This window comes from Pezoporus wallicus, unplaced genomic scaffold (assembly GCF_028554395.1).
Source record: "Pezoporus wallicus isolate ANWC-B61680 ecotype Strahan unplaced genomic scaffold, APGP_CSIRO_Pwel_v1 scaffold_11491, whole genome shotgun sequence".
Classification (NCBI taxonomy): Eukaryota; Metazoa; Chordata; class Aves; order Psittaciformes; family Psittacidae; genus Pezoporus; species Pezoporus wallicus.
Window position 1 is genome coordinate 5,533,381 of NW_026642649.1, and position 15,926 is coordinate 5,549,306.

At 39.5% G+C, this 15,926-nt stretch overlaps 1 protein-coding gene across 3 annotated transcripts in view; it reads right to left on the bottom strand.

The window, feature by feature from the left end:
* Window positions 1–10,354: 10,354 nt before the first annotated feature.
* Window positions 10,355–15,926, bottom strand: part of NFX1 (nuclear transcription factor, X-box binding 1) — a 48,996-nt gene continuing 43,424 nt past the window's right edge. Inside the window, exons 23-25 of one of the 3 annotated variants that reach the window (XM_057431646.1) lie at window positions 13,069–13,176; window positions 11,918–11,997; window positions 10,355–10,582 (exon numbers count right to left, since the gene is read on the bottom strand). In XM_057431646.1, coding sequence (XP_057287629.1) covers window positions 11,922–11,997; window positions 13,069–13,176 — 184 coding nt within the window. In that variant the 3' untranslated portion in view covers window positions 10,355–10,582; window positions 11,918–11,921. Of the gene's footprint in view, window positions 11,998–13,068; window positions 13,177–15,926 lie in introns of all 3 variants that reach the window. The other 2 variants (XM_057431645.1, XM_057431644.1) reach the window with 2 other exon arrangements.

Consider the following 15,926-nt stretch of genomic DNA (forward strand, 5'->3'; position numbering starts at 1 on the left):
GGGAAGTGAAAGGCACAAAGGTATGGTGTCCTTCAGCTTCTTTAGCATGTCAATTCAACATGTCTGCAAGCAGCCATAGATAGAGTGGTTTTGAGACAATAATAGAAAGTTGGTTTTCTTTGGCCTCAGCATTAAATATTGATCCATCCACATGGGGCTTGTTCTTTCAAAAGACAGCATTTCAACTTATTATAGCACTAGGGTGATTTTGTTCCTTGTCCACTTACAGAATCATAGAACAGTTACGGTTGTAAAGGACCTTATGATCATCTAGTTCTAACCTGATGTAGTGTTTCACATAATAACTCCAGCTGAGAGACTGTGGTGTGGAAAAGATCCCCAAACTTCAGAGATGGACCTGTAGAATATGTATAGTAGGTTTTCCTGACTGCACATGTGCCAGCTGGAGCTGGTTTCATTAGTTACAGAAGTGGTAACATAAACTACTGTTACTGACTATAAAAAACTGCACTGCAAACCTCTCTGAAAGATGGAGGTAAGAACAGAGATATGTTTTCTTAGCACATATATCACATGGACCTGCTCCTCTTTGTCACTGTTAAACCACTGCACTGGGGGAGGAAAACTTCACTCATAATGGAAGTATTTAAAGCAATTGTACCTTATGAACTCATCCTCTGCCTTTCCACCCCCTCAATGGCATCTGCTAGCAGACACAGTGATACTGCCTTGCAACATGAGCATTGCAGGTTAATCATTGCCAGGGCTGAAAAGAATTGTGAAACCAGTTTTGTAACGCCCAAGAAGTGAGGAGAACATAGAAGCATACTAGATAAACGTAAGGAGTTCTTTAAAGAGCAATATCAAATGAAGGGCAGTTTAAAACATTAATACAACAGAAGTTAGCATTACCTTTGCCTTAATACTACTTTGCTTTAACTGTGTTTTGTTATTCTGCTGACATAGAGTACTTGGCAGAATAAACCTCTGCATAATCTAATTGCATTGCTTTTCTCCTGAGGGGAAACTATGCTCAACCCACTGCTGGGAATCCCTTCTACCCAGTGAGAACCCCTCATCACTGAGCAGCAGTCTGCTTCCCTCATATGCACTCCCTTGGAAGAGCAGGTTGTCTGCTGTATAGTTCTATGGTGTTAGGAAGAAGGGTAGGGAGTAACTTCTTGCATTAAGGATATTATTTTGGGATATGGGAATAGCACAGTTGAATCCCCTCAGGCAAAAAGTGTTTAGAATCCACCTGAAGGAGTCAATTGCTGAATAACAGGTTATTATGCTAGAAGTAGGCACTTATGTTTTAAATTAACTCACTTTTGACTGTTACACGCCATACTCTTCAATACGTCTGCTGGATGAGGCCCCTCAGAGGACATGGGCAAAACCAGATGTTTCTCTGCTTTGTCTGAATTGCAGTGAATCTACACAAACAAGATGATTCTTCACATGTGAAGGTGCTCAAATACCTGCATTAAGGACATGTTGCAGATTGAAAATCAGATACTGATTGAATTAAGCAAGGCACAGTGTTAGCAGAGAAGTATGTCTTCTCTATTGCCATCTTGGACACAGGCATCTGAATTCCTCCCAAGTGTTGTATTAAATGTCAAGGAACATGACCTTAATGTAGCTCATTATTGTTTATAATTGACTCCTTAAAAGACTGGAGTATTTGACTGAATTAGGTGGTGGTGATTTGCATTCTCCCTCTTAGCTGAGCATTATCTTGTAACTTGTCTAGCACTATCAAGTGAGAACATTTCACCTATATATAGAGCTTACAGGTGTGGTTAGGAGTGACACAGGAAATGTAAAAGTTCTTATCTGTATTAATTAGATTTACTCTTTTTTAAAAACCATGATTTTCACAGTGAGTATGTAGTCTCTGTGGATCACTGGTTTTTAACCATGACTCAGTGCCCCCATGTTGTATACTCTCATCCAGTGGAGTACAGTTGGATAGTGGGTATCAGAATAACTCGAGGAAGTAAAACATGATTAAACAACAGCTTGCCAACCAAGAACCAAGAGGAATTTCTCGCCCGAGTTTGAAGCAGGGAGGAAACTGCTGCTGAAAAGACATGTTTTGGTGACTAAAGAGCATGGAAACAAGAGACAGGTTTTAGACATGTAACTATAATTCAGTGACCAACACAGCCATGGTGGATTCTGGGAAAACAGGCTTGTATAGGTCCTGCTATATGGACTTTGATCACACTTATCTAGAGACTGTGTGCTGCAAGCTAACTGACTAAGAGATGCTAGTTGTTTTTAGAAAAGCTGTCTACATCACTACAACAACCTGTTCTCACAGCTTTTCTTTAGAGATAAGATCTCAACATCAGCCAGTTTTGCCCATGCTGTAATCCAAAGTTGGATTTGAGTTGCACCATCATTTAGGACATTACACCTTGAAATGTTTTCTAGATGGAAGTTAAGGAAACTGTAATGAAAGAGCTGTGGGCTGAGCAAAGCCATGTAACTCTGCATGAAATACCATCTGGTTTGCAACCGAGAGGATGGCCTCAGCCAAGGAATGATGTTTCACTTTGAACTTTCAAGTTTTTCACACTTTTTAAGTTTTGAACCTTTGCAGCATAAACAGAATGGCATCGCTTTCCCTAGCTTGGCAGCTAGCAGAAAGCCACTCTTATTCTACCTGGTAATCTCCTCTTACACAGGGGTTAGAGTGCTCTCCACCTTCTCCACTGCTCCTAAGAGTGTGCTACCAAGTCTGAAGTCAGTCCTACTCGAGCGATTTACATTTTTCCTTTTAATATATAAAAGGACTGTTACTGTAGGATTTATTACTTGATACATACATGTATATAAAGTGTGTGTATGCTCTATAAAGTGTGCATATGTATATGCATGAACACTGATACATGAACTTAGTTATAATTCCTATAGGATTAGAACAAGGAGACCAAATACCTCCTTAGCCACAGTTGCTTGTTCATCCTGTTCAAAGCCAGGGAAATAGGCGTCAAAGTGACACCAGAGCAAGGAGTCAGAAATGAACTCGATCAGCCCAGAAACTGCTGTGAGATCCTCCTTTAAACACAGACGGTGTGAAGACCTGTCCTCACAATTGGACAAGAGAAAAATGGAACGTAGGTGGAATAAACTGCCCACAAGAAAGATTACATAGGAAGAGAGTGGGAGAAACCAATTACCATAACTGTGTACAATGTGTTTGGGCTTGAATGGACAGAAAAGGGTAACTTCCTGCCTAGTTCAGAGAATGCGAAACCTGGAAAAGCTAGGGAATGGGTGCAGCCTTGACCTGAGTGAGGGCAGGGAAGAGAGGGAGAAGAGTTGCAGCTGTGATTATCTGGAGTTTAGGGCAGTGTTATAGCTATGCCTTTCCTATGGTATTCCTGAAACAGAGATTTCACCATGTTTGCAATGCTACAAGGCACTTTTTCAGCTCTCTGCAGTGTCAGATTTTAGACTGATGCAGTCTAAATTTCTCTCTGTTTTTATGCTGCTTAAAGTAATAGTGGGAGACTGTAAAGGGTTGTGCATACTAACAGCTTCAAGATGGAGCTCAACATAATCACCAGGTTCAAACAGCTGACGTAAGTGGTTAAAACATTTAATTCTTGTAGTGATACCTGGCCTAAATTAACAAATCTTATTCTCTTTCATACTGCCTAGCTCCAAACACCTGGATGCACTATAACCATTGCTGTACATCCTCTACAGGTGCCTCCTGCTCCACCTCCTCTGCTGCATTTGGGTGTAGACACTGCACTTCCAAATGTCCCCTTCAGAACCCAGGTGTGCTGGCAGACATGCTCACTGTAAACATATTCACGATGGGCACAACCTCTTGTTCTATAGGGTGAGTGTAGTATCAAGGACATCCCTTCCAGGGGATCCTCTTCTGCCTTAGCAGGACAGGAGATGTCCTGCTCATGTCCACTGCTCAGCAGACTCAGAAAAGCAGTTTGTACTTGTGGATGCCATAAACACTTTCTAGCGATGTACATGATAACCACTTTTGCATTTAGCTTTACTAACGAACAGTCTTTGTTGTAACTATTTTCTAGTTTGCTGGGCCAAGAATTATCTGCAACAGCAGCACTTTTATACCCTCCACCTTGTCTACTCCGTACCCAATAACCATGGTCTTCAGCTCCGCAAGCCTCCCAGCTGGGTTTATTTGGTACCCTTGGTCTTCCATCCTTAGCTGTGGTCTCCAAAACCATTAGTCTGTAGGCTGCATCCAAAGCCTGGGTGTTGCTGCTTCCACAGTAATCACCCTCTGCCAGTACAGTCTTTATTTCATTCTTAATCTTCTGCTTTTGTTTACAGATGTTATGTTCCCAGATACAGGAATATAAGCTTCCAGCCCAACAATCACTAGTCTTACGGGTGGCTGCAAACTCCTACAGCTGTGGGTGAAGGATGCTTCCCCACAACACACATTCTCTGACTAAAACCTACCTTGAAATTCAGTTCATGGTCCTGTCTCATTTGGTCTCTTACAAGAACCCTTCAAGTTTAGATTGCCCACTACCATCTACTGAGGACTTCTGTACAACATACAGCTCTCCTTCTGCCATGGTCTGGCTTTTTCAGCCCAGAGGTGGCCCACATCACTGTAGTAGCAGGTACTTTACCTCATATTAGTACCCTTGGCCATAAAACTAAAGCATTTTGCAGGATTGCTAGTTGAGTGCAACTGTCTCTCATCTCTCATTCCAGTCCTACAAGTGAGAAACTTGTCCTGGGGCTCCCTGTCTATCCAAACAATACAGCTGTCTCTTCTGCTAGCAGAGATTGACTGCCTGTAAGTGTCACCACTCAAGCCACAATCCTACTATGCTGCAACAGCACATAGAAAGTCATGGGGACAATGTGTGACACAAGCAGGCTTTCAAATTTGTACATTCTAGCATTGAGCTCATCTGCTTTGAAGACTGCATAAGCTGTTGAGCAACCACTGTGCCTGGCCTTAGAACTTCAATCTTAATAGACCTACCAGTAGTAGTCAAAACACTCCTATATTTTGTAAGCCATGTTCTACAGGTATCACTGGTGATGCTGAGCCAAAGAAACAGTATCTTAAAGAGCATAACAGAGAATATATTCTGCCATTTCTGGCTGCTCTGCAAGAACAGAATGAAACCTCTACCTACAATGAGAGGACAAGTAATGATCAGCTAGAATTCACTGGTCCCCTTAATACTTACTGGTCTTAAGAATGAACAAAACTTCCCCTCTAAGTGGCAAACTGTGACAGAACAGACTGCTTTTGTTTTTTTTCCTATCCCTTGAGAGGTTGGAACTCCATTCTATTACCTGGCACCCTGTCCACCTTAAAACCAGAAAGCCTTCTGGTACTTAACCCAACAAACACACTGTGCACTATCTCCTGGGCTAATCTGTCAGGAGAGCTCAGTGCTTGAGGCTGCACAGATCCAGTGCCTCTAACCCCTCCATGTATGTCATGAACTCCTACCTCCTCCTCAACTTGGTGGTCCTGTTTGACTCAGTCCAGTCAGGTCGTTCTTGCACTGGGAAGCCCACAGCTGGTCCCAGGACTACAGGAGTCATTCACAAGTATTGCATAGAGAGGGAGTCATCGCTTCCCTTCACCTGCTTCCCTCCACACCCTTTTACATGAAGCTGCTGTCTAGACAGTAGGCTCCAGCCTCTACAGTTGCATCTCTTCCATTCTACGTCTACGGCTTTGTGTGCATTTAGGCTGAAAACTGATTTCATAAGATGTTTTATCAGCTACTTCTTAGTGATTCTATACATTGCTTAGTAGGTACTTAGATGTTAGCTAACAAGTAAGATTATAATTAGGCATTTAAGGAGTGATACAAGTTGCCAGAAATACACCTTAAATAAAAATTCATTAATGAGTTATTTCATTGATATTTTGGTGGCATCAATCCAATACCTGTTTAATCACTGCCTACTTCAATAGCATCTAATTAGAACTGCATAACCTGTTGATTTAAGCTGCTGAACTGTCCTTCCTAAGCACTCACACAGGCACATACTTTATTAGAAACTTTGGCACCTATTTATTTGATGCCAACATACTGAGTTTAAATAGAAATCTAAATGAGTACTTACCCCAGGAGTTACTGCACTGACTGAAGACTTTAATTAATGCTTCCTGAAACAGTGTTTATTAACGCTGTTAAGATGTATCTAACTTGAATGCTTGTTAAAATGAAAAAGCTCTCTAGGTGCCTTGAATCGGCAGAATGTACTTTTCCAACTGTATTGTTTTACAGGCAACTATAAAACACATCCCACTACTCAGTTTTCACCACAGCCTTTTATTTCCTGGAGCTGAGATTTGTACAGAATGCTCCCTAGTAAAACATGTAAGCTTAGCCCCTCTTTTAAAAGAGACAGATCTTTGGTTCCTACCTACTATAGAAAAAGTGTTGTATTAGGATGAGTTTTTCTTCACAGTGATTGCAATGTTTAGTTTACTTTCTTACAGCTCTTTACAAATGAAGCCCTCTCATCCTCTGACTAATTTCCTACATGTTAAGGGAATAAATATGGATGTAGCAAGAAGGGTGGACACTGAAGTAAGCACCCATTAGATCCAGTAGAAACCCAAATCATTTACTCTGTGTCAGTTTCTGACCGTGACTTCACCAAAAGTAAAGTTGTGGAGATCTGCTTTGGCTGCCCTTCACACACAATGTTTTGCCCTCCCCTCCATTTCTGAAAAGAGAGCTCCAGAGCAGGCAACAGCAGGTCAGACAATGATGGAGCCTGAACCAGTTTATAGAGGATTGCCTGAAACATCACAAAGGTGCTGGGCCTTGGTCTGTGCTCCAAAAAAAGATTCTTTCAGTGGCAACACCATTTTCTGACACCTCTCTTTTCCACAGAAGAGTAAACCTGGACACCCTGACTTCAAAAGAAATACAGTGCTGGAAATATCAGCTCGTGGGGTGGTAGAACAAGTCTAAACTGGAGAAGGGCACCTCACCCATACCATAACCCTACCCCAGAAGGAAATATAGCAGATTTTACCCACTGAACATAAAGGCACACTCACCTACCCTTTGGCTGGAAGCTGAAAGGATCCACGTTGCTACCTGCAACAATGTCCTGTCAACACCAAAGGACTCCCAGGATCCTACTGGAACCTGGCTTCTCTCAGGATAGCAACAACATGCCTTTGCTCAAGAAGCTGCACTATTTGCTCCAAATACCCTGAAATGACAAAGACTAAGATACTTGGTCTAGAGCTCAGGAGCATTCAAAATACAATCCTCCTAAAGATACCCTATTTAATGTCCCCGATACTCTGGTTCATGGTTAGGTAATAAGTGTGTAGACAAAAATTTGCGCATCAATCATCTTATGAACTCAACATTTTAGTACAGGCTGAGAACAGCATTTGTTATGCAGCAAGGGTTCTGCAGGGAATTCAACACTGACAAAGTCTAAAATACCTGAAAACCTAGTAAGGGACTGTTTTGACTATGTTGTGACTTGAATGACTATTTCCAAACACAGACAAGATAGGTGAACAGAAAGCCAAACTGATTTGTCTCTTCTGCTGCCATTTGCACTTACAGGAACAATGACATGTTTGGTCACTTGGTCAATGACAGTCCTGAATTGAAGTGCAAGTATTTTTTTCAGGCAGATTTCTAATGAAGATCTGGTTTGCAGTGCTTATCCTGCAAAATATTCCCAAAAGAAAATCCAAACTTACTGGCAGGTGAGGTAGTAAGACACAGAGTTTCCAGTTGTCTTTCACAGACTCTTTAGTTTCACATCATTTCCTGAATTTCTTTGAGCCATCTTGCACTCCATCTGACACACCAGGTCAGACCACTCTAATTTTTGCTGCTGTTCTTCGTCTCTGTGGCTTTTGCTGTTGGAGATGCATTACTTGGTATTATAAAAGTTTCAGGAGGAAGCAGTTCAAGTAATTTCAAACTTCTAAGTGTTTGAGCCTCCCTGACATCTACTGAACTGTGTTGGCAAAGTTTTCATCACCACTCCATAACGTTTGTCATCTAATCTACTAAATCTAATGCCCGCAGGGGCCTGTAAGTGATATCAGTCCTTACACCACCACCCTCACTATAGCACTTTTCTTTAGTCACCATTACAACTGAACGGTGGGCAAACAACAATGAAGGGACAATGAGTTAAAATCATACATTTTATTGCCAAGTAGCATTTAGGCTGACATAGTAAAGGGTTTTTCAGATAATCAAAATGTACACTTCTATTCAGATAATCACCTCTCCTGTACTTCTGAATTCCAAGAAGGTAGCAGATAATCCTTATTCTCCATTTCCCAAGGAGAAATGCTTCATTCTTCTTACAGCATTCATTTAAAAATCACTTCAAATCCAGGAAATCGTACTTCATTTGAGGAAAAGGACTTCCTAGACTTCCATTTACATCCTTACTTCTTTCTCTGTCATACCTCAGTCTTCCAAGTTTGGAACGCCAAGACAAAGCTTCCAAACAATTCCCAAAGCACTGCAATTTCAACCTGGAATTATTTCACGTTTATAAAGAAATTTTATACCAGTCATTTGAAAGAAAAAGAAAAAAATCAAGTAAAATATAAAACTTCCAACAAATAAGTGGTTTAGAACAATTTTACTTTGCTCATTTCATTATGCGGCAGGTACTGTACAAAACTGCCACAGAAACAGTGGTATTGAAGACTACTTAAGCATCTTACACAATGTTAGGTTAAACCCAAGCACTGAATATTCAGAGCACTTTAAACATGTTAAACAATATAGATAGGCAAAAGCACAGCCCAAATGCCAAAGGATCTGCCTATTTTATACACCATTTTAAAAGCACTTCATGAAGTTGCATGAATTCCAACTGACATCACGTAATTTGTTTCCAAAGATGCTTATTGCAGAGTGTTTCTTTCAGATAAATGTACAAGAAACAGTATTATTCTTAGGGCTGTGGAAAAGTGACACGCATATCGAAGCTGAAGGCTTGTTTCTGGTGATGTCAACAGGATTTTTGCCACTGACTTTACTGATGCAAAGGTATCTTTTATCCACTCATGTTTCTGTTAGATAAAAGGTGTAAAGGCCAGCTCAGATTTACAAAATAGCTATTTGAAAAATACTTCCATGAGGCACACGTGCAATACGAAGATGAGTTACCACAGATATCAAAACTACAGCCTTTATACTCACAGATACACCGCAGCAAAAGCAAACCAGAACAGAGAGGACAGCACCACCATTAAACTTCGCTGAGTTCCTTCTTAAGGCTATGTAACTGCGTACTGGGAGGAAAGACGTCAATACTTTCTTTTTGGCTTTACTTTCCTAGGTAAATGGATGGTATCATGTTTTAAATCAAGTTATTAAAATGTACTTCAAAATAAATGTTTCTATACATGTGACTTGTTTCATATCTACAGATACACTCTAACAGACATGATTCAGAGATGTTTAACAGAGATCTATAAAAATATTTTAACATTCATGTAGTTTAGAGGCTTAGTGGTAAGAATTATGATTTCTCAGTATGAACAGATTTGGTAATAACTGTTAGTCTCACCTTGAGAAGCTGAAGATTACCTGGGTTTTCTGATCAAAAGCAGTGGCAGAATATGTGACTGCTTAAGTGCATCTCACCAAGGTTCACATATTTATGTTAAAGCCATCATATGATAAAATCCCAAGGAGCAGAGCTAAATATAATGCTATTAAAACATTTTAAATTTCAAATCGCAGGTACAAATGTCAAGTTTTAGCTATGTGAAGCTGTGTGAAAAGTTAATAGGCTTCAGGTTTATTCTATTTACTACCAACTAAATCACTTTGGTTTTCTGTAATGTTAGGCCTACCTGTGGTATACCAACTGCATCAGCTCCTGTCTAGAACTACCTTTGCAGTGTAACTATCTACATTTTTCCTAACAGATCATACTAGCTTGAAAACAGTGCTATGTTAACATAGCTCTGAGTTTCAAAATCAGAATTAGCCTTTTTCTGGCCACCCTGAGCTGGCTCTTGTCTGCAAACACTGGAAAAACACTCCTCACAAGGAAGGGACTGAGGAAACATTCCTGGGAAGATGCTGAGCAACTTAATTTCTTCAGCTGAACTTAGCAAAGCAGTGCACTTTGTAGAATCAGACATTAACTTGCTCAAGAATTTAAGGGCAATATAAGCTATGCTAGTTTATTTTTCATTCCTGTTTACAAAAAAAAAAAAGAAAACAAAGGTCAAACCAATTTAAACCACTACATGTAAATGAAACTCTTGAGGGTTGAGAATCCTTCTGGTAAGTTCTTCACCTGAAGTATATGCGTTTCAAATATTTAGAAACATTTACGACTGCCTGTTTTCCGTGCCTGAAATAAAAAGCTCCAACAAAAAAAAGGCAGTTACAGCATGCATTTTAATTTCCAAAACATTCTGGGGACAGATACAGTCTGTGAGTTTGCTGCTCATTCTTTCATGTTTCACAAGCTGTTCAAGATGAAACGTAGCCACAGAACGCTTCACAGTTAAGGCTCAGGGTTGTGCGATAACTATAAAGGAATCTAAGCATGGATAACTGCCTTCCCATTTTCTTGGCAACAGATCCCACACACCGTAGTAAGCTAGCTGAAAAATAAACAACAGATGACAAGTCTTCTGTTAAATCTGTTTCTTCGTTATAAGCCCCTTTTAGCAGCACCCTCTGATGCTGCACAGGGGACTTGCCTCCAGTGCTACCTGTAGCCAGCCACAAGGAACAAGAAACAGACTGCATCAGTGTCAATTCAAAACCCCTTAAGTGAACAGATACTTCTCAAATTGAGAGCTGAGTCACCTCTTCTGACCAGACCTACGATCTCCTCTCCCAGAGAGCTACCTTATCATTTGTAAACAACTGACCATCTAGGAGACCACTCTGGTGTCTTTCACTGTTCAAATCCATCATCCACTTTTGTTTATGGCATTTCCCATAAAACAAAAATCTTCTGTTGTCAAACAGTTGAAGACAGATGGTCTTGTAAATTTTTTACAAATACTGTTCCAAATTCATAACATACTTAAAGCAAACTTCACACATTCACCTTAAGCTTGCACAGTACAGAAAAAAATACAACCCCCCAGTAAAACCATGCAAAAAAAACCCAAAGACCATCAAGCTAACATATCTAAATACAAATCAAACCAGACAGAACATCAAAAGAATATATAAAGTATGATTTTGTTCAAGATCTTGAATAACAAAATATTAACAGTTTTCTTGTGTTGGGGTTTTTTGGGGGTCGAGAGGGAATGATGGTGGGTTGGTTTGTTGTGAGGTTTTTGAGATAAAGCAAAACAAGACTTAATTCCTCACCTTTCCCAAGTCCTGGATCTTTAGATACCAGAGAAGTCTGAGCACTTAATGAGCATTTAGTGTAATATATTCATACTTAGAGTAAACTTTGTATTTCCTTCCGTACAGGAAAGTAACTCAAATTCCCAAATTCCTAAATTTACCACATTAACACAAAAGTGAATTAATAAAATAAGAAAACACGTTAGCAGTATTCCCATCAGTGTTTTTAACACAGATTATTTCTGGTCCATTTTAAGCTGTGTGACATAAGTCAAAATAAATCTTTTTGAGATTTACTCTTGTTCTTTCCACTCCCAAAATGTATTTGACTACCAGTTCTCTCACTTTAAAAGGCATCAATGGAAATCTGCACCACTCTGACAGCACATTAGATAGAAAATTGCACCAAACCCAGGTTTAAAAAGCTGTACTACTGTTAGGTATTATGCAGTTACATAAACTGTAAAAATGCAGAACGTTGTAAAGTATCACAATCAACCTAACTTTAGATGTATAATCATGAATATTCTGAACAACTGATCATTTGACAGATAAACCAAAAAGCGCCTCATACAATAACTTAGTGTCTTCACCTCTAAGCTTCTACAGCATAATTCTACAGCAACCAATTTAGTCCTGGACATCAAAGTAGTCAATTATCGGCTCTTCTTTTAATGGTTTGGATAAACCACCGTCTCCAGTAGTCCTGAAATTATAAGAATATTAGGTGTTACTTACCAGAAAAGACCCCCAAAACCAGTAATACTTATTACAAAAATGATACTGTACTGAAGACTAAATGTTCAAGAGGCCTTTTTAAAAGAAAGAGAAAAGAAACACAGTTGGAGTGAGCTGATGATCAAATCTGCTTGCTTTTAAAAGCAAGAGTAACAAAAACACATGGCAATACCAAAGCCAAACACTGTAAAGACCTTTTTCCCCATAAGACAGAAGATTTTGTAGAATTACTTCTAAAGCAATTTCACTTCTAGTAGTTAAAAATGAATGGCTAAATCCCTTTTTTTAATTAATTTGGCCACATAAGCCTGTTCCATTGTTCCATTATAGTCACTGAAGACAGGGATCCCAGAGGAGTAAGTGGAAATGAGGAGTAACAACCTTTTCAACATTCACACTTACACTGTAAGCAGTCATTTTAGGCATGTGTTTTGCTCTAGATGCTTACTTCTGAAACAACGTAAATTTTCTCTTTAGAATAGCCTACTTTGTGTTCCAGCAGCACCCTAAACACCCAATAGCTATTGCAATAGCTACTGCAAAATCAAGCTGTTCCTTCTGCAAGCAGTACTGCACAGAACATGACTTCAAATGCTAATCTGAAATAACTTGGAGGGGAAAAAATATATATGAAAGGTAAAGAATTAGCCATCCATTAAGAGAATTCATGACTATGAGAGGACTACAGGTACCCGAAAAGCTGGCAGGTCATACAAAGTAAAGCCTGTTCTATTAGGCTCTTCACCAAGAAACCTTGTATATCCCATCTTCAGTAGTTTTCACTACCTGAGAAAAATGGTAGTTCACCTTTAGCCAACTGTGCAGTCATAGCTACACAAGAAAAAATACATTTACTACCTGTCCAAATAAATCATCTTATGCAAGTAAGACCTTACTCTTTCACACAGAACAGTTAAAGGTGAAAAACATCCACAAAGCAGCCCTCTCTTCCCAACTACCTAATCTTTATGAAGCTCAGAAACACCCAAGTAACTCAGCACAAAACTGAAGAACACCATTTTAAAAACAAATTCCTTACTTATCTGTTTGTTTGTAATGAGGAATAGGAGGTGGAGCCAGAGGCCTGCTCTGCATTTCTTTATCTAGCACAGAAGTTAAGGTATTGCTTGGACAAAAGGATTTCCCTCTAGGAAAATAAAAGAAAGGTTATTTAATTCAATAGGAAATTATATTCATCAAGAAGTCAGGGCAAAAGAGTTACATTTGTAAGTAGCTGTTCTGGAGTCAGAGCTCATACTTGTATACTTAAATCACCTACTCAAATACTTAATTTTCCAGTGATGGAGACCAATAGTGTGCCAAGTCCATTTTTCTTGCCAAGATATGCAAGTATTCTAAATGTCTCTTGATAACTGTCTATAAAAGATGCAGAAGCAGCCTACTAGATTTGAGTGCTGGTGCCCAGACTTCTTCCTTTCTGCATGTGAAGTGCACAATACAATCAACCATTAAAGTACCAAAAATGCAGTACTTGCTTTCTAGGTAAACATGTATCTCTTCTTTCACAGAACAGATAAAAGATCAGAAGCAACAACTTACTTAACTTGGTACCCTGTGAACACAGTTCACTGCATCTTCACAACATGTTAGCTGATGTTTTGGAAACATGTTTTTAAACTCTGGCAGTGAAGTCACATTAAACTTGTTTATCACTCTGCACTCAAAGCAGCCCTGCTAAGCAGCCCTATCACAGGAACAATGCAACAACACTGCCTCTTCCTTTTCAGCTAGCCCAGGTCAACAAGATCACAGAAATTACATTATGCATTGGGGTGAGGAATAATCAGCTATTACTGCCCTCCACACTAGTAACAGTCTATTATGTGCTTGTGACCACACACCGAATCACCCTACTTGTGCTTGTATCATCCGCAGTGCAAGGGCTACCCTGTGGCCGTGGTGCAAAGAGGTATTTTCCCCAGTACAGGAGGCCAGTGTACTTCAGCATGTACATTTGTATGCTTTAGGCATATACTGGCTGTGAATCACACTCAACTTCAGTAGGGCAGTCCATGCTCAAAGGCTAAACGGGCTGGAAAAAGAGGAAGGATATTAAGAAAACCCAAACCAAAAACACCCAGAAAAACAAAGCAAACTAAAAGCCAACCCTAGATTAGTCCCAAAAGGCATCAAATTACAAAAAAATTATTAAAAAATTCCAAATAATTACCAGACACACAGGCTGTGAAGACATCTTCCTACAGATTATCCTATAAATTCATGAGCCACTTTCAAGACTGAACTTGCTTTATTTCAACTTGCATTCACTGTTACGACTTAACTACAAGACTGAAAAACCTTCACTATCACCATCTTTTCCATTCACAATTTCTTATTCCTCTTATTTGTCCCCACAAAAAAGTCTTAAACCTTGGCAAGACTAATTTCTTACCTTTCTGGTACTTTCCACCAAGCCCACGCTACTGACATTTTAAGACCAAACTAAGTCTGGTACACTAAACTGGATTACTTTCCTATTTCCATCTGAATAGTTTCTATTGGAAGAGTTGTCAACCATTGGAACAGGCTGCCTTGGGAAGTGGTGGAGTCACCATCCCTAGGGGTATTTAAAAGATGTGTAGATGTGCTGCTTAAGGACATGGTTTCATGGTGGATTTAACAGGGTCAGGTTAAAGGTTGGACTCAATGATCTTACGGGTCTTTTGCCAACCAAAATGATACTGTGATTCTATGTCAATCATTAAATAATGTTTCCTCCTTGCTTACTTTACTCATGAGTTTTTAAACAAGATCCTCCCAGAACCCTCCAAGACCACGAGATTTCCTGTGTTGACTAATCACGTTAAATTCCTACTTTCAAGTTCATCTTGTTCTTTTCAAAATTACATTCCCAATAGCAAAAAATGCTGCAAAACAATAGACTGTGTATTGCTGTAATTCCAGAAATGTGTTGAGTTCCATGCTTGGTCACATACTTGGCAATTCTTGTTTTCCCCTGCCTCTGCCAGAGCCCTAAGCAGTTTAAATCTCACATCAGTACGCACACAGATGAACACCAGTTCTATTTCAGAGTTTAAAAAATAGTAAGTTTTATCTTCTTTCCATCACGTCTTGTTTCCATCAGTTCTGAAAATAAAGGGGCAAATTCCTGTGATATTGTGGCAACACAGACGAAAACCTCCACAACATCCTCAAGGAAAGTCAGAAGTCCACTAAAATATGAAGTGGTGATCGCTGACCCCATTTCAGTATTGTTTTAAACCAAGTATGACAGTCTGTTCAAATGAACTGCAAAGTTCTGAAAACACAGATCATCAGTTCAAAGAGCCTTCTCATTCCCCCAACACTGAAAGTGTTCCTTATTCAAAAGGAAAAGTTACTTGCCACTGACCATATATTTTTCCAAGATTATGTTTAATACACACATTCTAACAGCAAGTATCAGTTGAGAACAGATGATTTTCCCCTCTTTAATAAAATGGGTAAAAACTCCTCCTCTCCTTTAGCTCCAAGCCTGGCATATAAAGCCAAATGCTCCCACTATCATTTCAGTTACCTCAATTGTAGAGCTCTACCTGAAAAGATTAAAAGCGGCCTACAGTAAAGAGGAGAATATTTTGTTGTCTTCTTTCATTTTTATCACCTGTGCTTTGCAAAAAGATGGAAACCCAACTGACTGGAGGTAAATAGGTGAAAGGAGGACCTCATTAAGTAGAGTAAGATGTCATGTCTTTAAAATGTCAGGCTAAATCTTGCTTCTGTAGTAAAACAAGTAAATAAATGAGAGTTCTAGAACACAGGAAAACAGAACACTTGGAAGACGACACATGCACTTACTTCTGCAATTAGCTAAAGTCTTACTAGACTTACTAGAAAAAGAGAATGTTCTCCCCAAGAAAGTAAACACAGCAGCTC